Here is a 22,190-nt window from a genome sequence, read left to right as displayed (position 1 = left end):
AACCTTAAAGCGGAGCTCCTGATTACATTAAGTGAACCTGGCTTGAGCCTGCGATCCGATCGAAAACTACCTGAGCAGCGGTCGACTTAAATAGCACGTGACCACATATAGTTGGTAAACAGCATTCGCATCCGTCCAGCTTAAAACTCCTAGGTCCCTCCTCAGAAAGAGGCAGCTAAATTTTCTTTTTCTTTTTTTTTTATAACGATTGTTAACTAACCCTTTTTTTATTTGAACAAGCATCCCTTACTTCACGTACTGTAATACTACACTGCTAAATAAAAATACTGATTGTAGTTAGGTTTACTCCACGAGCAACACTGGAGAACCGACTCGACGCACTACATTAAATTTTCTACTTAAATATAAGACAACTGTCAGAATTTACAGCAGCAAAAATTAATAAAATATCATTTTCCTCTCCTCGCCTACAACTACCCACAAACCCGCTTTCGATTGTTCAAACACTATCAGGTCATCTAATGATTTATTTATCATATTCTTTCGTTAGCTCGTTCGTTCGTTCCTTCAGTGATTCTCGTCATAAAATTCTACAAAACTGAAATGTTACCTCGACAAGTTCGTTCTGCTGAGCCACTTTATCGCTGGTAATGTTATCGTCATCCAGATTGAACGCGGGAGACTTGAGCAGAGTTTCTGTGTCACTCATCCACTGGGTCTTATCAGCTAAGTCACTGTGAAAATGCTGCAGCTTTAACTCCATACCTTCCAACTGAAAACAAAAACTCACTTTAATATACTGTTGACGTGTAATAGTAATCCACCGTAGGAAAAAAGATGGCGGCTGCACATTTTACCACAATACCTTGCGAATGTAACACAGCCCATAAGGCACAAAGAAACAAGCCACACTTTTACAATATTTGTCCTTGTACTAAGGACATCGTGTATGCTAGATTTGAAGATTTTATAGCTCTTCTGTACGTTTTTATGAACGTTGTTAAGGTTTTCGTGCGCTAAGAACTATGGGTAAATGTACCAGTCGCCATCTTTTTTTTTTACGGAGGACTGGACCGGGTGGAATACAATTCAGGGAGTAATCGCGTGAGTAATTTCAAAATCGCGCGAGGTCGATTTGAAATTACGAGCACGATTACTCCCTGAGTTGTACAACACGATGACCAATTACTAATTAATCGTATCTGTAACAAATTTCGAAATAAAAAATGTCTTTTGAGAACTCCTTTTGAGCGAAAAAGTCAGTAGCGCTTTTAGGAAACATTAAAAAGGAAGCCACTAAAGCGCGCGTAATTGACGTGGCGTTTCCAATGGATGACTAATCAGAAACCAAGTTAGCATGGATTTGAAGGCAGAGAAATTAAAAAGAAAAAAAAATGGAAAACCAGCAAAAACTTCTGAAGAATCAAAAGAAAACTTTTTGCAGCCCTATACGATAGGTTCCACTGTTAACCCTTACCAAGGCTATTCGGCTGGAGACTTCCGTGGTTATTTTGTTCCATCTGTCGTTAAACTCCTCCATTTTCTCTTGAATGTCAGACACTCCGGGAGAATTCTCCTCCAGATTCTCAGCGACCTTCTCGGCAGCGAGATTGAAAGTTCCAAATGTAGCTTGCTGAGCTTCCATTTCTTGTTCCATGTTCTGTGAACGAAAAATTGTAAAAAATTTATTGTTTTGTAATGTTTAAAAGGTCAGAGATACAAAACTTCAGGAGGCGGCGTAGCCGAGTGGTTAGGGCGACGGACTTGAAATCCGGAGGTCGTGGGTTTAAGTCCGGCTCTGACCACTAAGCTGGAGGTGTTTCTCCGTAGACCCTAGTTCAACTCCTCGGTCATCCTTGTAAATAGCCAACTGCTTTGCCTCCCGCCAGTTGGGATTTTTAAGCCTATTATGTTTAATTGAGATATTTGTTTCTTCCAGTTTAAGTGGCATGCCTGTGAACTAGCTAAATGTACTAAGCGCATTGTCCACTATAAACAACAACAATTGAACATTTGAAATTGGATTTACGAGTAAGCAGCATGGGAGAGAAAGAGAGGAATAAAATTGCACAACAAAATCAAAGGCTTCGAAAAGTATGCTACAGAACTCTTACCGTGAACATTTTGAGAGCTTTCTTGACCACTTCACCATCACCCAAATCAATGTGTTTCATATCTTCAATCTGTGATTCTTTTTCCGACAGCCATTTTGACAGTCTTCTTTCTTCATCCCTGTATTCTTGCCAGCTTTTCAGCACGTCCTGAAGCATGGTCCATCTACGGTGTCAGAAAACAAAACAAATCTTCACCCTCTGTGAAAACTATGAAGCAGACCTGCATTTTTGTTCTCACCTCTGCTCTGTCCACTTGCACACATTCGACCAGCGTTCTCCAAGAACCGCTAGCTGTTCCTCCAGGTCAGCGGTGGCGCTCTCATTGCTGCTATCGTCAACTACAACAACCATATGCGTAAGCGAGTTCACTTGTTGCTGCTGCTTCTCAAGGTCTTCCTGGAAAAACTGTCACGCAATAACATGAATCACGATTAAAGCATAAACATAACTGAAACCAATTCAACATTGCAACACAACAAACGGCTTCAACAATCTCAGCTTAATAAGTTTACCGTACAAAGGCGCTCGTGAACCCTCGAACTATAAGAAGGAAGGAAAGCGATTATTTATGTTGTGAAATGGGTTAGCAGAAAACTATTCGGACAAAAGTGGATGTAAGATCGTCATGCGTATTGAACCTTATTGACAAAAACTGCTTTGTTTAAGCTTGGTCGATCTTTTGGTTGCCTCATTTACTACGAGGTCTGTAAGAAAAATTTACTGTAAATTAATTCGGATAAGAAGGGGGGGAGCGACCACCCTATAATCTAGGGGGAATCAGGTACTGAGGAGAGTGTGAACGGGGGGGAGGGTAGAAGCAGAGAACTCTTGACTACTTTGAACTTTAAAAGATTGTTAGCTTTAAATTACATTATCTGACACACTACACACTAAGGAGGGACTGCGAAAATACTATAATTCGCGAACAACCACAAACAAGCACAAATTACAACTGGCGCATACAATATTGACAGGGGAATCAAATTTCAAACCTTGTGGTTTTCCACTTGACGCTTTACAGTGTCAAGATCAGATCCAATTGGTTCAGAGCTGTTGATTCTCTGCTCTGCCACTGTCAGCCACTCAGCTAGAGCGTTAATTTGCTTCTGTTGGAGATCCATTAACTGCACGTGAAGTCTGAGAAAGCAAATCATATCATTTAATTTTCAAAGAGAAACGCACATGAAGATCGGTCAGTAGAAGTCGTTTTAGTGTGTGGCGAAGACCATAGGTGCCAATACGAGATTAAGAGACTCTTTTGTTTTTCCTGTGCGGAAGGTGTAAAGTACACAGGGTTGTGAAAGAAAGGGCCGCGGTGGCAATAAACAAATTCTTGAAATCATGTATTCTCAGAATTGTTTACAACATCAGGGTAATGACAGGACTAAACCAAAGAATACGGTGCAATGTTGTGGACTTATAAAAACGCGGAGTGTTGCATTCAATGCGCACAACATTGACAACATGATTTCACTGTCTGCAACATTACTGAATACTCGCAACGTAGCAGGTGTTGCCACTTCCTTATGGCTTCAAAAACTGCGCACCGTTTGACCCCTGCTCAAGATTTTAGGCAAACCTTTTGAGGAAGAACTAAATTTTCTTAAATTTTGTCTTGTAGCTCCAGATCACAGCGTGGAGGCAGCGTGGCCGAGTGGTTGGGGCACCGGCTTTGAAATCCGGAGGTCGCGCGACCAAGTCCCGCTCTGACAATTAACCTGGGGTTGTTTCTCGGTAGCCCCGAGTTCAACTCTTCAGCCACGTTTGTAAATAACCAACTGGTCTGCCTCCGGCCAGTTGGAATTTTTAATCATCTTGTATTCATTTGCATTATTTGTTTCACCATTTGTCTCCATTGGCCCTGAAAAGCTTCATTGGGGGGGAGTGGTCAATTAACGTATTTATTGTTATGTTATTTTTATCGCAAAACCAAATTTCTAAACCTTCGCCATTTCGTTACATACTTGGTCTGCCTGTCCATAGCCGCCATTCTCAAGGCTTCCCATCGATCGTTCAGCGAGATCATTTGTTCTCGAATCTCGTTTTCTTCCTTCTCATTCACAAGCCCTTCGCTTATCAACTGGTTACCAAACTCCAGCACTGCTCCCACGTCCGACTGATGGGAGGTCAGCTCCATCATGAAGTCCTGGAACCGAATAAAATGCAATGGTCAGTGTGTGTAAGCTTACTTGGGTTCACATTTGAGGGTAAAGGTAAAGTCTGCTTACAAGCCAAGTGGCCCATCATAAGGCCATCAGGCTTATCCCGGTTTCTGTAGCATGAAGCGACTAGGAATATTTCTACTCCCCCCCCCCCCCCCCCACCCTGGATGGAATGCTAGTCCATCGCAGGGTACCCCAGCATTAAGTTCGCCGGTACCCATTTATACACCTGGGTGGAAAGAGGCATTGTGAGAGTAAAGTGTCTTGCCCAAGAACACAACACAATGTTCCCGGCCAGGGCTCGAACCCGAAGTGCTCGATCCGGAGACGGGCGCACCGCGAGGCCACCGCGCCTCGTTCATCAGTCTTATTTGAGGGCAGATTATATATTGCGATACTGCACTTAGAATCGCCTCCAGATTCTTTGTTCTTTCCGCGCCCGTTTCAGGGACTAAGGAGAACAAACGCTCTGAGAACGAGGTTGCCAGTGCTGTAGGAACTTGAATTTTAACAAAACGTTTTCGATTTCCGCTCAGAAAACAGTTCACGATCCACAGATGTCTTCAATGTTTTAAGTTCCGTTTTCTTTTGAAACAAGGAACTGGAATTTCAGTAAAGTTCGTTCAAGAAGAGAAAAGGGAACTTGAATTTATCGTACTAAGAAATCCGCCTTCTGACTGATGCCGTCAAGAATTTAATTAGCAGGGGATCGTCTTTCCCCTACAGATTCACCAGTGTCTTAAACTCCCCGAAATGAAAAACTCCTAATCTAACCAAATACGTCAGCGAATTCTTCGAGAAATCGAAATTAATTCCCCACTCTGCTTGCGTCACCGAATGAAATACCGGCATCCGAATAGCCCGACTAATAAATACACGTATAAACAAGCTTAAAATATTACGATATTTATTTACCTCATGTTCATGAAACTGCTTTTTCACAGCATCAACATCATCAGAAATGTTTTCCTGTGATTCCAAAGTCCTTTCTGCCTGTGACAGCCAGTTTAAGACATCTTGAAGGGCAGAATTGTAGTCTTCCCATTCCTTGAAAGAACCGACAGAATCTCGCACGCTGCTTGTTTCACTAACCATGGAATCAGGCCGCTCCGATTCTTGAGTACGCTCCACCTAGAGATGGAACAAATTACAATGCCATGGTTAAAGACATTTCTTTGACAAGTACGCTTCGAGTTCCATTTGTTTTCTATTGGATTTTTAAACTACTCCCGGACGACAACGGCACATAAAAGGCATCGGCTGCATTCACAGTTACATTCTCGATGGAATATTTCAGCCAGGAAGTCGTAGCAATTTTCAAACTGGCCATTTAAAGAGAAGTTGTATTGCTGCTCCCACAGTAAGTATGCTGAAACCGATTCTTCTTAGTTCTAAAAATATACTCTCGTCTTTTGTTTTAGTGGGGGGAGGCCTGCTCTATGGGACTGTCCTAAGGAAGGGGCTCTGTGGAGAGGTAGGGTGAACGTAAGTAAACAATAGACTCACTACAGTTGTGATTGCAGAGTGTTGTATAGGCGGTTCCTTCACTGTGGTACTGGTGGTGGTCACGTATCTAACAGGTTCCCTCTCATCATAACCCTTCTTAACGTGTTTCACAGTGTGTTCCGTGTGGTACGTGCTACTAATCGTGCGTTTGGACACGGTATGCGTGTGCTCTGACTTCTCAATTTTGCGTGACGTGCTGGTACTAGTACCATTCCTCTGGACGGTCATGTGTGTCACGCCAGGCGCCAGCTTGTTGTACAAATTCGAAACGTACATCAGGATCGATTTCTTGTCGGGTCTGTCACGAACAATATCTGAGAGAGAAATTTGAATATAACTTAGATGTTGCGCGAACATGTATTATTATGTAATATATTATGTATTATGTATAAATGACTTTTTCTGAAGCAAAAAAAATCAAGTCTGGCTGGCTTTTCATGACCTGTGGATTGTACATGTTAAGACGGATTCCGCACAAAGTTCGAGCAATAAGTGCAAAAATTATTTACTAAAAATCTACTCACAGCACACTAACTTTTTGAATACTATTTAAAACATCTCACTGTAATTCATTTCTCTAGGTGACCCCACGATTAAATCCCCAAACATTCTCGAGAAAGTTAATGTCAAACCTCGTAAGAATGCTCAAGTGAAGCGTGTGTTATTGTGTTTTCAAAAAAGGTCCGTTTTAATTGAAATATGGATAACTTCAAGTTCAATTTTCTCTCGCGGGGTCAGCTTGAGAGCTTAAGTCTTGATAAGATCTTCTTACCTTTAGTCAAAATATAACCATGCTATGACGTTTTTTTTTTTAACTTTATTTTTGCCATTATTGCTCGAAAATTCTGCGGAAATCATCTTAATTTTCAAACCAATAACATTTCAACGAAAACGGATCCACTGTTGTAAAAGTTAGATTTCTTTAATCAACAACCAGTTGATATCTGATTTTGTCAGGAACAGATCTATGATAAATGCCGTATTTGTACCTGAAGGCTCCAGAAGCCGGTCTACATCAAGAAACTGCTCTGCGACGGAGAAAGCATTTTCACAACAATCGATGGGTGTCTTGTCCAGTTGGTCACTGTAGTCAAACAGGTGAGGTCTAGAAAAACACGAAGAAGAATGAAGTGAATCAATGTACAGGCAACAATGACAAATTAAAAATGACTTCAGATCTGGTAAAGGGGAAGGTTAAAATCTCTGTTTACTCACATGTTTACTAGCATGTAATTAACCGTAATCTCCCTCTGTATTGAATGTTCAAGAAATACATTCCCTAGCTTAGCTCTCTGTACCGACTCTGTAGTTACAGCTGTAGTTTGTTTAACAATCTTCTCTTACCTGTTTCTATGCTATTTATCATTTGTCTGTTAGTTTATTTTGCTGGGTATAGTGGTGTTTGTTGTTACCGTTGTTGTGTTTACGTAGTTGTGATTTTTGTTCACATTGTCGTTGTTGTTGTTGTGTCAATGTAGTTGTGCATTGTTGTTGTTGTTGTTTTTGTAGGTGTTTCTGATATCTTTACTGCCTAAAAGCCAAAAAGGGGAAGTTCATTTTGTATAATCTTATACATACTTCGATACATGTACTTCATCGAACGAAAAAACACAAATTGCCAAAAGGTATCTTTCTTCCAATAGAAGTAAAATGCAGGACAGTGTTATATCAGGGGAGCAAGTTACCTGTATCTATGGATCAAAGCATTGAATGCCAGTCCGTCTCTCCAGCTGGTGGTAAAGTTCTTGACCTCCACTCCATCATACCTGAAATAAAATGTACATGATGACTTCACGATATTCACTGTACCATTTGCCAAGATTACCGTGACACTTTTCAAACACCAAATAGTGACAATTATGTTACTACACTCTTTGGTCACTCTTTGGTCTTGAAAAAGAGGCTCTTTAGTCCTAAATGCAAAATCCATTGTGTCCTAAATTTAAAACACATTATTATAAACACAATTGTCCTAACGCATAAATCCTGCTTTGAGAATGCCACATTACATCATGAAAATATTCCTCAGATGGTATTTTCTTTGTTCAGTCTTGTCAACTTGTTTGCGTTATAATCCGCTGATTGATATTTTCAAGAGACAGGGCTCGAAATAAGTGCCGTCCGGTCCTCCCGGACAAGTAGATTTTCCTGCCGGGCAAGCAACTATTGAGTCTCACTTGCCCAACGGCCAAGGACCCAGGCAAGTCGTATGTTGCCTAAATAAAAAACAAATAGTTAACTAAGACTTGCCCCGGGCAAGCAAAATTTGAGAGCTGCTTGTCCGAAGGGCAAGCTAGAAGTCAAGTTCTTTTTTTTTTTTCCGAGCCCTGAAGAGAACTTAGGATCTGTGTTCTGTACAGCAATGGATCTCTAATATTTAACGTTGAGAATTGAAGATGTAATCATAAATGAAAAGTTAATTCACCCTCTGACTGACTGTCGACACCAAGCCAACAGTTTTTCTTCTGGTGTGTCCGTATCAGAATCCAACATCAGATTCTTCAGCAGCAGTTGCAACTAAGGAACAAAGAGAACAAAATGTTCATCATTGTACAATACCTAACACTTAATGGCTGGTCCCAAGGGGAACAGTGAATTTTGTTTCCCGAGAATCTCAATGTTTCCCGAGACGAAGTCGACGTGTAACAGGGGTCAACATTTCGCGGGTAACAGTGAACTGTTTCCCTTTCAACGTCATAGTTTTCGCAATGTTGCCCGCTCATAGAATTTGGCGGGAAACAGCTTCATTGTTAGATGTCATGTGGCCATGAACTAGCCAATGAATGGGCGCGCTGTAGCGGGAAAAATGCCAGCTAAGTAACAATGGCAACTACTTTGCAGCTAAGTGTTACAGTGCGTCTACTGAAACCGGGGCCACCCAGACAATGAAAACCAATCAGATGGCAGAACTGAGTTTTCGATTAGTACTTTTGCGTGCTTGCCAAGTTTAAGAAGAATTATCTGCTGCATTTTCTATGGGGTCGTTGGTTGGTTTAGAAATTGTTGTGTTATTCTAATTATGATTTGAAATTTACAAGCGTGACAAACTCATTGGATTGACCGTTTTCCACTGTGAACGTGCGGCCACACAAAATATTATCTTTACAGTTGTTGTTCAAAATCGTACAATAATAGATTTTCAGTTCACCCAAAGCTATTTACGAAAATTATTGGACGAAGCTTGGGATGAGAATAGGGAGTTAACGTAACCACAACGGCGACGCCGAGGACAACGTCGATTAAAAAAATGAATTTATATTTTCCCTACGAATCACGCAATACTCTTAGTCATTTACTATGTTTATCACTTTCATAACTATCACAAAATTAAATCTGGAACACAGCGATAAATTTGAAATAGAAAACTAAAAAATTAGATTTATAACGCACGTGCATAGCCATTGTTCTGCTCAGTAAATCTTTTGTTTAGCGACGTTCCCGCTGCCGTTGCCGTCGTGTTTTTCTTAAACTCCCTAATAACAAACCCACAACCCGACAGGGCTTAGCTTTGGTAATCGGACAAGACGCGGTACTGTCCTTAAGGTAACATTTCAGACAAGGATGATTTCTTGAATGTTTTCCACGTTATCACATCTCCCTATGTTTTCTGTTACCGTTTTGCGCTATTTCTTAACGATGCCAGTGCGTTTTTGATGATGATTTACAGTATGGCCTAATTTATGGATTCAAAACTCGGTGCAGTGGCCTCGAAATTGCGCTGTTTACAGGCAATTTATTTTCCACGTTCAAGGTCTAATAGCCACTTTGAATCAATTTTCAAATCGCATCTCGTTTTTAAGGCCACGAGGTTCAATCAGACGACAGAAGTTGTCTTTTTAAGCCAGTATTATTTAAGAAACAGAAAATATCCACATGTATGGCGATCCTTATAGGAATTAAGAACAGGTTTGAAGAAAGAGTTGAGCTGAGCAAGCATCATCGACCCACGGAAAAACGAGCTTCTTTGAAGGGCGGAAAAAATCTCTCCAACAGGAGAGTTAGGATGGAGACGACAGTTTCGGAAAAATTAAAAAGCATTCGAATATCGTGGGAATTTGGAGAAAACATACAGAACAGGAATGAGATCTATGAAAGAGAGAGGAAATTAATGGCTTCCTGAGAGCCAAGTTGATTATTTTCCCTTGAAGCATAATTTTTGATTGTATTCAGACAGATGAAGGCGTTAATTGGTGAGAAATAAAATCAACGGTGACATTTGTTCTCGTATTATATCAGAGAGTGAAATTTAATGTAGTCAGACTAGCTTAATCGACTTCTCTTTACTTAATTGTCTTCTAAACTATTTAATATCTACTTTAAGTTGTATAATCTTATTCGTTGTTTAGACTTAACCGATCTAAATAACTACTTGAACCACACTCTTATTATAAGAATATTGTTTTTCCGGCCAAGGCTGAATATTCTTATTTTTCTGCCGATTTCAAGCTGAAAATATGCTTGTGAATATTCTTGGATTATAGCGTATGATATCTCTGTTTTCGAATGTATTTGGCATCTGAATGGCGTTAAAGTAATTTTAGAGCGAACCTGCAGGAACTAAAGCCTGATATGAGGCACATAACCTCTGGCAGAAATATTATTAGCATCGAACATACGGCTAGTGCTGTTTTTGTAGCTTTTTGGCCAGTTTTGCCATTTAGAGAAAGGAAGAATTTTATATGGTTTAGTTAAAAACATAATTGTATTGTATTTAAAAATTTTCAACACTCCGCAAAATCTCAGCCTCAGCCTCAGGTTTATGCTTAAAATATTTTTAAAATTTCGCAAATTTCAGCCTCGATATTCTTATAAAACAAATTCTTAACAAAAAAGAGCGTGTGAAGGAAAGCTGTATTAAATTCGCAATATCACAAGAATTTTTGCCTCATTCTACTCAAAAATTGGCACGCAATGCGTGCATGCTTAGATACATCTCCGCAGCAGTAATTTCCTTTGTTGTCGAAACACATTATCGCATTATATTGGTGGATAGTTTGGAGAAAATATATTCTCATATTGAGCGGAGTCGCGCGGCGACCCGGCTTAAAGATAAAGATAACTTTGAACTTGAAGATGACTAGTTCCTTGAGTATGGCTTTTTCTTCATCTTACTGTCGCACCGCTTTCAACTTGGATTCCTGGCGCTGGTGTAATAGTGATTTTTGGTTGGTGAACATTGACAGTCGTTTCGTTTGTTGAAGGCGTCGGAACTGACATACATCTTTCTCGTCTCACTTGTCCATCAGCCGTCCCGACATCATTGCTTGCTAGGTTTGCCAAGGTTTTTGATCTTGATCTTGGCACGACGTAGGGACTTTGAAGGTTCTCCAACGTCTGGGCAGAGCCAATTCGTCTGTTCTTTCTCTGGGCACTGGCTGCGGGCTTTTTCATCTTTAACATCTGCAAAAATGCGTCTCTGAAGCGGCGATCCCTATAGCAATAAAGAATAGGGTTGAAGAGAGAGTAGAGCTGAGCCAGCATCATTGACCAACGGAAAAACGAGCTTCTGCGGAGTGCGTGAAAAATCTCTCCGAAGAGTAGGAAGGCTAGCGACGGAATGAATGCAATTAACAGGACCGCTGTCAGCATGGCTGTCGTTTTGGCACATTTTGTAGCCAACTTAGTCCTGATCAGACAACGGATCTCCCTGATTTTCTCGATTTCCCATTTGCGCACACCGAGATAAACCTGCAGGTACAAGTAGCCGATAAGTGCCATGCACACAGTTCCCGGGAGAACGCAAGCTATGTCGACGGCTAGAAGATACTTGTAGTCGACGTCAGCGATTTTCATGATGCTTGGTGTAATGGGTACCAAGGCGGCCAACAGCCAAGCAATCCTTGCAAACTTCTTAACACGGCCTCTGGTAACGATGACTTTGTAATCTGCCCACTTTCGTATCGCCACGTACCTCTCCCAAGCAATTACGGTGAGATGATACACAGACGAGCAGCTGCCGATATACAACACCATGTCGCTCACGAAAGCTATTCCACAAAAAACACCCGCGTTCAAAAACTTGGCAAGAACTAACACATCTGAAGTGATGGTCAACGGCATGGAGACAGCACCCACTAAGACATTAGCTACAGCCATGCTTGCCATCAGAATGTTAGAGTTGTTTTTTCGCAAGTCTCTTCTCTTTTTTACTGACAAGATCACTAAGATGTTGAGAAGAATGGTAACAGGACAAATGACGATTGTAGTCGCTGCGGTTATCTTGAACAAGGTCGTGTCGCTTATAACCCATACTTGTATTGGTGGGCAGAATAGCTCAGACAGCACTTGGCTTGCAGCGCTGGCAGCTAGATCTGTTCTGTTAGGGTTCATTCTACTGCAGTATCACTTGGCACGAAAGACAAAAATAGATCGACGGATACAAATGACCTTCACCAAAAACTGAGTACTCACTCAGGAGAGGGATTTCGACTTCACGGCCATCTCTCATCGCTAGTTAGAGCCCCACGTCTAGCGTGGTCTAAAATGCCAGGCCAACTGACGAACGCGTTCTTAACCGTCCAATTTGTTTTGGGCAGATGTTTGTGAATGTATCGCTCTAGCACAGCTCTGTTTTGTTTTACAAATGAACGGAAGCGGGGATGACGGAGCTTCTAAATAAGAAAGCTATACCTTTTCAAAAAGAAGAACACATTTGATGTGCGCATATCAAACGAGAAGAAATTTCCTTTTATGATCGGTCTGCAACATAAACTAAGGCCAAGAGACAGAAACAAGGAATAAATTAAAAGCATGCAACCTACGTTTGCAAATTGAAAAGAAGTGCCTGGTCTCAAGTCATTTCAAACAGTTCAACTTTCCAGGCAATGTCACCAAGACATGAAATTTCCCTTGTAAAATAAGCTTTTTTTGGATGTTATTATATTTTCTTCAGTTTAAAAAGGTAATGCTATGTATTGCTATGGAAATACCTTGATAAATTTTTGTTGTTGTTGTTATATTAAAAGAGAAGAACTGCACAATTTGCTCGATCGACAAAACGTTTCAGAGAGAAATCACACTCAAAACATTAAAAAACCTGTTGGATATGATCGGATAACGCGGGAATTTTTTTAATTTACAGAACAGAAATGAAGTCTTTGAAAGAGATCGAGAGGATATTAATGAATCCATGAGAGGCAAGTTATTCAAGTGAATGGATTGTTTTCCCTTGAAAATTTGTTCATTGCAAAATTTTTGATTGTATTCAGACAGATGAAGGCGTTAATTGGTGAGAACTAAAATCAGCGGTGACAACTGCTCTCGTATCAAATTCAATGGGAAATGAAGTTTGAAACCATCAGACTAAAATCTAAGAAAGAGACAATCGACTTTTCTAAATGCAACTGTTTGCTAATCGATTTAATATGTCCACGGACTCTCTCAAACATCATCAATGCTCGAGTGAAAATATACCACGAAAACAACGTCATGTGGGAAGGTCTCGAAGTGTGACAGTTCGTCAACATGTTGAGTAATAAATCTGTTCTTTTCTTTCTCACAGGAAGGACTTTATCCAATCTGTTTGAAAGGTGGAAGACAGGAGGGTCAACAGCCGTATCGCCCACATCAATGTATGAGGTCTGCCTTAGGGATTGGGTGTAGCGGGGGGAATAATCGCTACTCCTGCAACGATGCCCCCTCCCCCCCCCAAAAAAAAATCCCATTAAATGATAACCGTGTAAAAATAGAAATACGCACTGACAACAGGGGCGAAAATTTTTTTGTCAAAAATGTCAAATCTATTATTCTACGACTTTGAACAACAACAGTAAAGATGATATTTTGTGTGGCCATACTTTCACAATGAAAAACAATCAATCTAATGCGTTTATCACGCTTGTAAATCTAATATCCAAAGTAAAGAAACACAACATTTTCTAAACCAACCAGCAACCCCATAGAAAGCGCAGCTTATAATTCTTCTTAAACCCACAAGCCCAGGGGGGGAGGACGGACGGATGGACAGGGGTGCTCGTCGTCGTACCTTTTGGGCTAGCTTAACAAAGCGGTTTCGGTAGCCTGGAAAGGTCCACAGCAGGGGCTTTTGTGGTACCTTTTAGGGTAATGGGAAGCGCGTTGGCCTCATGGTTAGTGCGCTCGTCTCCGGATCGAGCGGTCCGGGTTTGAGCCCTGGCCGGGGACATTGTGTTGTGTTCTTGGGCAAGACACTTTACTCTCACAGTGCCTCTCTCCACCCAGGTGTATAAATGGGTACCGGCGAACTTAATGCTGGGGGTAACCCTGCGATGGACTAGCATCCCATCCAGGGGGGAGTAGAAATACTCCTAGTCGCTTCATGCTACAGAAACCGGGATAAGCTCCGGCCTGATGGGCCACTTGGCTCGCATGCAGACTTTACCTTTACCTTAGGGTATTGAGCCGACAAAAAAAAGCAGATCATGTGTTGTCTTAGAATTGGTACCTCTTAGGCGGTAAAAAATTTCAAGCCACGCCCTCAAAGCAGGATCTTGCCACCCCTTAGGGGTTCTTTTCAAAATTTCCAACAAGTGCCCCCGTCCCTTTCACATGGGAGTCCCCCCAGGCCTGCAAGTATGCAAAAGCACTATTGGTTTGAGTTTGACAATTCATTAACCAACACCGTAATCATGTCAGCATCACCAGTCAACAAACAAATTGAGATTCCATTGTTTTGTAACGGACATGTGATTCACTGGATTTATCAATGTTGGAAATCTATTGTTTCAGTTTTGCCATCTGATTGGTTTTCATTGTCTGGGTGACCCCAGGTTCAGTAAACGCACTGTAAATTACATATTACACACATTGAGTTACTTTAAAATAATGCCCTCTTCCTCTTGGTAATCTTACATTGTGTATCTCTACCATAATTTCCAGCTGTTTAACTGACAGACACCATCACCTGCCGAATTTTGAACTGTAAATTGAAAAAGTACAGAAGAGCTGTTCACATTGATCCCTTCAGTTACATACCTGGAAATGTGAAATGATATACCACATCAGACCCAAAGTCAATTTAGGGTTTCCGTCAACAATGTCATCATTGCTGATGTTCACAGGTCGTACCTGAAAGAATGACAAATATGTCATTTTTTTAGACATGTATGGCTAGCTCAACGAGTGGGCAAGATGAACCAAATCCTACACCGTAATTGGCTACCTAAGCAGACAAGATAGCGCTATCTTGCCCACTCGGGACTACTCAAAGTGTCCCACAGGAAAATTTCCCCCACAAGAACAAAGCTTGTTTGGTCAAGATGGCTGGATTTTAACCTCCTTCTTTTTCTTGTGAGTTTGTGGATCTTGACTCCATCTCAGTCCATAACCACTTGAAGAAAGAACTTGACCAATATCCAGACATCTTGACCTCATGCTTGGTCAATGAACCATAAACACTGTGTATGTTCTAGACAAGACTAAGGAAAATCAGTCCTTTGACAAAATTATTGTAAAATAATGTTCAGCACAAGTACTTACGTTGTTTTCTTCCAAAATTCTGAGAGCGTTGTCCACATTGGTCATGAAGTGAACACGAGTACGACCTCTTTCACTTCTCTGAAGAAGAAGAAACATGTACAACACCCCATCAGTTTGTCACTAAAAAGATCTTTTCTCCTGAAGTACTGATTCACAGGTTCTACAAAGCACCACTGAGTGAGCATTTAGCTTATCCAACAGGCAATTATCATTTGACTACAAGTCTAGAATCCTTCACATTTTCATGCTAATTGGCACAACTGTCACTCAAATCCCAGTGTGGTTTGAAAATTTCAATAACAAAGGACAAACAATACAAATTCTGTAGTCAAATGTGCTATTCAGCCAAACGTAAACAACTTAACAGAGTTTCAGTACAAATTTTAAAACTCATTAAAACTCTTTTTTCTGTTAGTTTTGTTGTTTTTTTTTTTTTGTTTGTTTTTTTTTTCTGTTTTTGCTTGTTTGTTTTTATTCAATTACTTAATATTTTGGCAAAAAAAATCATTCAATTCCTAAACTTTATAAAAAACGTCTTGATAATTAGAGCAAAACAGTTTATGGTTTAGTTATGTTGTCTACTGAGGGGGGAAATCTGTCAAGGAAACTTGGCAAAGGGTCCAGATTATCATATGGCAAGATACAGTAGTCTCCTGGTCAATCCGAGCATTCTGCTTGGTTCTTTCTTGGTTGGGATTTTGCCATATGGACCATTTCTCTGGGAAAGGTCATGAGCTGTGTCATTTTTGTTTTCAAAAGCCAGCAAATCAAAAAAACAACCATGATCTGAGTGCCTGTCAATAAACTACTTACTAACCTTCAAGTAGCTTGCTCAAGCCATACTGGGAAATATTAGCCCTCAATCATTTTTGTACAGACCTCTCTGTGTCCATACTGCCACAACCTAGGGCCAATATTCCCCAGTATGGCCCTCGTGCTTAGCTAGTAAAAGGTTAATTCTTGCAATGGACTAGCATCCCATCCGTGTACAATACAAAAACTCCTTGATACTTCATGCATTAAAAACTGGGATAAGTACCAGAAAGGGTAGCAAGACTTAAGAAAATGTCTGAGACTCACAATCCTCTTTCCACATAGAATCTCCAGAAGCAGCAAGAGTTTGGTTCCATCCTTCAGATCTTCAAACAAATCTTTGACTTGCTGACCAGTACCAGCCTACAGAAACAGAGGGAGGCCAAAAAGAAAGTTACTGGTGAAAAGTCAGAGTCAACAAAGGCTGAACATGGAGTTGAAGTAGCCCCCAAGTTCAAGGCAAGTGTAATCATGAGTATTAAGGGTGAGAAATACCTTTGGGAGGCAATACAAAACAGTAACATCAGTATTAGAAAACAAAGAACAATTTAATATGGTACTTCTACGATGACATATTATGCATTAATTAACCGTAATTGCAACTGTAACTATAACTGTTCTAAAGCTCTTGGTATAAACAATTCCCAGATATTGAAGGTAAAAGAGAATTTTTTGAGAAGGCAATAGCAATAACAAAGAGGCCCTGTTCATTCTGGGATCTACATATAAGAATTATAATTGCACACTTATTGAAGAGATAGTACTCTACAAGGCTGGGCGCAAAGGGCAGTTCAGATCTTGCGTATCATGATCTACAAATAAATACTGTACATGTAAGTCACAACAACCATAGACAAGCATTTTGACACAACAGTCGAAAGCTTTGTCTGCATGTTTGAAGAACATTTTGATTGAGAAGTTGCACATTTTGCAGCAACGAACATTTTGACTCAGATCAACAGTCAAATGTTTTGCTAGAATAGGCAAACAATCTTTCAATTCTAAAGCCCCAGCCAAACAATTGCAACATTTCAAAGCAACATATCACAACATGCCACAAGGCATGTTTGGTCTTCTTATTGCAACAAGCCCCCACTCTACCCCCCCCCCCCCCCCCTCCCCTCCCGTTAGATCAAGTCTGGATCTGCCACTGTAATGCAATCTCTCATCACATTATGCCAGTCCCATTTGCTGATCTTTTACTTGTCAGAAATGTCTGTGCAAATGAGACTGGTTTGAAAGAAGAAAGTTGTACTTATGCAGTGTGTAAAACTAGGAACATGTAGTTGTTCGACTACTTGTAATGTGAATTGAAGGCCCCTTTAGAGCTACTGGCTTTCAAAAACAGATGTTTAATCAACCAAGACAAGAAGGAAAATAGTCAAGAGACAAAAAATGAGAATGCCACAAAAAATAAAATTTTACATGAACTATTGATAACCTTTGCTAGTTGTGCATTTATCCACTTTGTAAATGTTTTCTTCTGTGTCCCCTCATGTTCATCTGCGAAACCAGAGAAAGAAACCAATATGAGCATGTGAAATGCAATCATTATATTGTATCTCTGGTAAATTCATCCTTTCTAAATTAATATTACCCCTCAAAAACAATAGGGAAAAGTGAAAGCTGGATTGCATGTTATAAAGTGTAACTGAAGATGCTGTTTGCCCTATGATTGGTCAATAAGATACCTGTTGACTTTTGTATAATGCTCAATGGTACACAGATTGTATTCCATTACCAAAAGACCACACAGTGAGTAACCATGTGGCACTACACCATCTTGAATGTCAGGAAGACAACTGAAAGCTTGGATCTATGACTATTAAATAGGCTCCCTTTTACAGAGTTGCCTGAGCTGCACTGCTTTAAAAGTAATGCAGGGCATATTAATCCTTTAATCTTCTCTTACAAACAACTTCCAGCCTTATGATAAACTTAACAGATTTGAGGTCATGGGAATCAAGCACCTGACGGAGAACACGCAGGGTGATCACCCTGAGAAAACATTTTGTATTGTCATAGAACCAAAAAAGAAACCTGAAGAAAAGTTAACGATAATATAAACTAAGTGGTCAAAAAAACTTGACATGAACATTATTTTTAAGATCTAGAGCAAATTTTCAATTTATTTAACTCAATTTAACGTATATATTTCTTTGTTTGTCACATAGATGCAAATGATATTACAAGTCTATAGACTGAAGTAAACCCACCACTGTGAAAAAGCTTGCATTTCAAAAAGCACAAATTATAATACTTATTGTATCTACTCATTTTATATAAGTTATACAAATTGCTGCAAGATACATACGGTGATAACCCAAAAATCTGTTAACAACGCCATTTCTTGTGGTTAATAATTTTAAAATTTCATTAGCTAGTTCATTGACCCAAATCACTTACCACAAATCACAATTTTCTGCAATGACTCAGCAGAGAAGAGGAAGTTTTAAAATGTTACACTTTGTTGATAAAGCAACAACTTGTGAAGACTCTAACTGGTGGGCACAATTCTATGAAGCATGTTAAATCGATTTGTCTTGATTTCCATTATAATTGTGAGACGACAAAATGGTTCTAAAAATTACAGCATATTGTTGCACTCCATGGGGAGTACAAACTGATTTATCCATATAATTTACATTCATATGAACCATTGTCACTCAAACAAATCAGTTTTCAGTTCTCCTGAAAACATTAGAGGCAATCTTGCATGTATTATTATCATAAACATAGAGTATGGCCTTTGCAAAGTATTAAAAATTCCAATGTACCTTTCATGATGAGTTAACTATTTTACAACTTGCCAAAGTGTCAACATTTGAAGGGTGTAAAACAGCAATTCTGCCCTAATTAAATTAATTTTACCACCTGTAGCACACAAATTTTGAAGTATTTTGGCTTCCAACTAACGGAAATTGATAACACAAATATTTCACGTCTGGGTTTAAATCACTTTAATTAATCAGCTGAGATGCAGGAGCATTGCAATATAAGCTCATTCATACGTCCCTTGAGAAATATCAAACTGCTGACGTGAAATTCGGCCCGTGAAATGTACAACTTTGTCAATTTCAGCACTTTTAATTTACAACGAGAGCAAGCGAAGTGGAAGCAAGCCACAGGCATTTCTTAAATGTTAAATATTCGAACCTCTTCAGCTTCGCATGGTGGAAATTTGCTGACATTTTCGACACGATAAATTTATCTCTTCGATTTGAAAAGACTGACTTCATTCACGCGTAAGTTACTGTAATTCACGAATTATCAGCATTAACCTTTAAGCAGAACTTAGGATCATAAATGAAGCCAGCTTTTGGACTTAATAATTTATGGAAATGGTGTAACATGTTATGATAACGGCCGACACCAGTCAGAGACTTCATTCAGGAATGAACAAATTTTAAACCTCCCCATATTTTCATTGCCGAGTTGTCGACTACTTTTAAACCTCGAAACATTTGTAGTCCATATTCTCAGTTCAAAGAAAGCTAAGTAAACAAATGAGCACTTTTTCATTCATTTAGGTGTCAAGATGAACAACTCGAACAAGAAATTGCATACAAAACATTTAGCTTTATACGTCAAATCTGATCAACTCAATCGTGAATGTCTGATGCCACAAATCGTAACGAAATTATTCGCTTCGTACAATGTTTTAACCATTCGCTTAACAAATTTTCTTTGCTGATGACAATTGCGGGATCAATTAATTGTTCGCGGGCAGGCCACCCTTCCTGCTAAAATGCGTATTACACTGCAATCACACGCCTTCGGTCCTCTCAAAGAGAACAGCTCACAAAATCTTCGACAAATAGAGCGTTTTCCGTTGAGATATTGTACATAAACAAAAGGTCTCTCTGACAGTTGGAAAGCATTTTAGCCCAGCCTTAAAAGGTGCCACCAAAACAAAACGACGCTTTTGAATTAAGTCATGCGATAACGCGAATCACGATGATCGGACAGCTGACATTAAAATGTTCATCAGTAGTCAAATTTCTTCGATGTAACTAGAATAAGCGAGAAATCTTACCTGATCGCGACTTTATTCTCAGCGTGAATGTTCCACTGTCGTCGTCTTGATCGAAATCCATTACCTAATACCTTGTAAAGAAGATAATTTAACAGCAGCTGAAGTTACAGTCGAAATTCTCTCTCAGTAAAGCTTGTAGTAAGGTTACTGTCACTCGCTGGAGATCAATGCATCAACATTTAGGACCACGCATTCCAAAACTGCAGAGGAATACAACAGACACAGGTATAGTTAAATCTTCGTCCTGATATTCACTCAACATGAAAAATCCCGGCTCAATAAACACCAGACAATTTGGAGCAATAAATCTCGCACGTTGAAAAGAGCAATCGATATCTGTGAGCGAGTAAGCGCCCAACCTGGTCAAACTTCGGACAACATGCAAACCGAGCTTCCACTGAAGACACGCCAACTTCCTTTGGACGACCGAGCGAAAGAAGAATACCCCGGCAACTACGCGAACATACAGCAATATTCCAAGCACTAGGTGGAGTGCCCCTAAGACACAACACATCAGCGAAGAAATATTTCCGAAATATTCGCTCATGCGGAGCAAAGACTCAAATGATCTGGACGCGGCAAAAAGAAAGACAATGGGTCAATTGTAATCGACCAATGAGATCGTTCGATGGAAAATGACAGGAATGTGTTGAATTTGTAGTCACTTTGGCATCAGAGATACCGTCAAGTGAGGCGAAACTAAACTCTTAGTAAAAACATACTTGGATGTGAAGATACTGACAACAGATAAGATATCCCAAACTTGATTCCTCCTTGGTTTTCGCGTCAGAGCCATACGAGTTAAAGGGAAAGTTAAAAGAATTACTTTAAATGAAAAATCACCCTTTTTGCTAAGTGCAAATTCAGCTGTATACACAAAGAAATATCAGTTGCAAATTAATATCTATTATATCGAGATTGGATATTACTTCAAAACCTTTGTTTGGGGATGATATTTCGTCCTGAAAGTTGTTAATCTTGTAAAAGCGTTCACGGGGGCAGTGAAGACCTGTGTAGGAGAAGTTCTGTCGATGAGCGAAAACGGAAGCGATTGTAGTGTGGGTGCAATGTTAAACACAACAAAATGGTCCCCAATTCATGCGCAATTTAAGGTGGGGTTTGTTTTTAAAGGTACTCCTTGATGAAATGGAGGCACCTTGGTTTAATTGTCCCACTAACAGTGGATCACGCAAACGAAAAGAACAATGCAAACCTATTAATTATATTCGCTCTGAAATCATTGCAACTCAAACGTTATTAACGCCTGGGATATCAAAACCTCTTCCTGCCTCACAAGGATTGTAGCTCGACTAGAATAAATATTTCTTTATATTTTCAAGGATTCTCCGCCTGTTTAGCAATATCTCAGCTCTGTCTATTGTCTGTCATATTTACCCTAATGATAAGAGTTATTCGTTGATAATAAAGGTAAAAAGGCCAGTGGTAAAATGGACATCTTAGTCCTATTGTGGCAAGTTTGATTTTTTTGTAGAAACAGAAAGTTGCGTGCAACCCGTTGAATCGCTTAATTAGGTTAATCCTCTTCATTTGACAAAAAACCAAATTCTAAAGACCGACAGAATACAAAATAGCTACGACGTTCAGTTTATCTTCCGGGTAGCGCGCCACATGATGAAACAGAATGGCTAAGATGGTTCTCGAAAAAAAACACAAAAAAGTAACTCCCGGCAACTGGTTACTATCTGTAACACATGGATTCTCTTAACGTGCAAGTATTCCCTCATTCAATCAAATGATTGCTTCCCACATTTGGGTTTATTTTGCAGCAATTTCTTAGTTCAGTAATATGTCGATACATTTTCAGTTCAAATACAAATGCTACCTTTTTCCCGCAGGAAAATAAGGAGTACAAAATGTTAACGACTAATTCAAAGAACATTTTGCAAGCTTAAAATGCAGCGGTGATTCCGTGCTGGACAGGGCTGAACATTTTAAGCTCTATGAAATGTCAAAATGATTGACTAGGAACTATGACACTGTTACTGATTAACTGATAGCTTAGTTGGCAATGCAATAAATTGGCTTTTTGAACTTAATGTTTATCTGGTTAAGGGACTGATCTGACGGACTGACTGACGCACGGACGGACTGACTGACTGCTGACTGACTAGGTCTGACTAA

The 22,190-nt window shown here is 39.8% G+C and overlaps 2 protein-coding genes across 5 annotated transcripts in view; both read right to left on the bottom strand.

Annotated features, from left to right (window-relative positions):
- LOC110049415 (dystrophin-like) overlaps nt 1–20,597 on the bottom strand; it is a 77,064-nt gene extending 56,467 nt beyond the window's left edge. For 2 of the 4 annotated variants that reach the window (XM_089283195.1, XM_089283194.1), the window contains exons 1-17: nt 20,408–20,597; nt 20,049–20,248; nt 17,454–17,515; nt 16,280–16,375; nt 15,200–15,277; nt 14,696–14,788; nt 8,169–8,260; nt 7,429–7,509; nt 6,733–6,848; nt 5,744–6,057; nt 5,153–5,368; nt 4,040–4,221; nt 3,068–3,212; nt 2,314–2,480; nt 2,076–2,238; nt 1,439–1,621; nt 572–733 (exon numbers count right to left, since the gene is read on the bottom strand). In XM_089283195.1, the coding sequence (XP_089139321.1) occupies nt 572–733; nt 1,439–1,621; nt 2,076–2,238; nt 2,314–2,480; nt 3,068–3,212; nt 4,040–4,221; nt 5,153–5,368; nt 5,744–6,057; nt 6,733–6,848; nt 7,429–7,509; nt 8,169–8,260; nt 14,696–14,788; nt 15,200–15,277; nt 16,280–16,375; nt 17,454–17,515; nt 20,049–20,109 (2,211 nt within the window). In that variant the 5' untranslated portion in view covers nt 20,110–20,248; nt 20,408–20,597. The remainder of the gene's footprint in view (nt 1–571; nt 734–1,438; nt 1,622–2,075; nt 2,239–2,313; nt 2,481–3,067; nt 3,213–4,039; nt 4,222–5,152; nt 5,369–5,743; nt 6,058–6,732; nt 6,849–7,428; nt 7,510–8,168; nt 8,261–14,695; nt 14,789–15,199; nt 15,278–16,279; nt 16,376–17,453; nt 17,516–20,048; nt 20,249–20,407) is intronic. The other 2 variants (XM_089283192.1, XM_089283193.1) reach the window with 1 other exon arrangement.
- LOC149117445 (adenosine receptor A2b-like) lies at nt 8,201–14,688 on the bottom strand. Its single transcript, XM_089283199.1, has one exon. The coding sequence runs from the start codon at nt 12,071–12,073 to the stop codon at nt 10,847–10,849; it is 1,227 nt and encodes a 408-aa protein (XP_089139325.1). The 5' UTR covers nt 12,074–14,688; the 3' UTR covers nt 8,201–10,846.
- Nucleotides 20,598–22,190: the final 1,593 nt, after the last annotated feature.

The sequence above is a fragment of the Orbicella faveolata genome, unplaced genomic scaffold (assembly GCF_042242905.1).
Source record: "Orbicella faveolata isolate gen_17 unplaced genomic scaffold, um_ofav_v1 contig_12, whole genome shotgun sequence".
In the NCBI taxonomy this organism is placed as follows: domain Eukaryota; kingdom Metazoa; phylum Cnidaria; class Anthozoa; order Scleractinia; family Merulinidae; genus Orbicella; species Orbicella faveolata.
Note: the sequence above shows the minus strand (reverse complement) of the source record. Positions and strands in the feature narration are given on the sequence as shown.

What these genes read in the sequence shown, in the direction of transcription:
- LOC149117445 (XM_089283199.1), bottom strand. Translation starts at nt 12,073, where the DNA reads ATGAACCCTAACAGAACAGATCTAGCTGCCAGCGCTGCAAGCCAAGTG.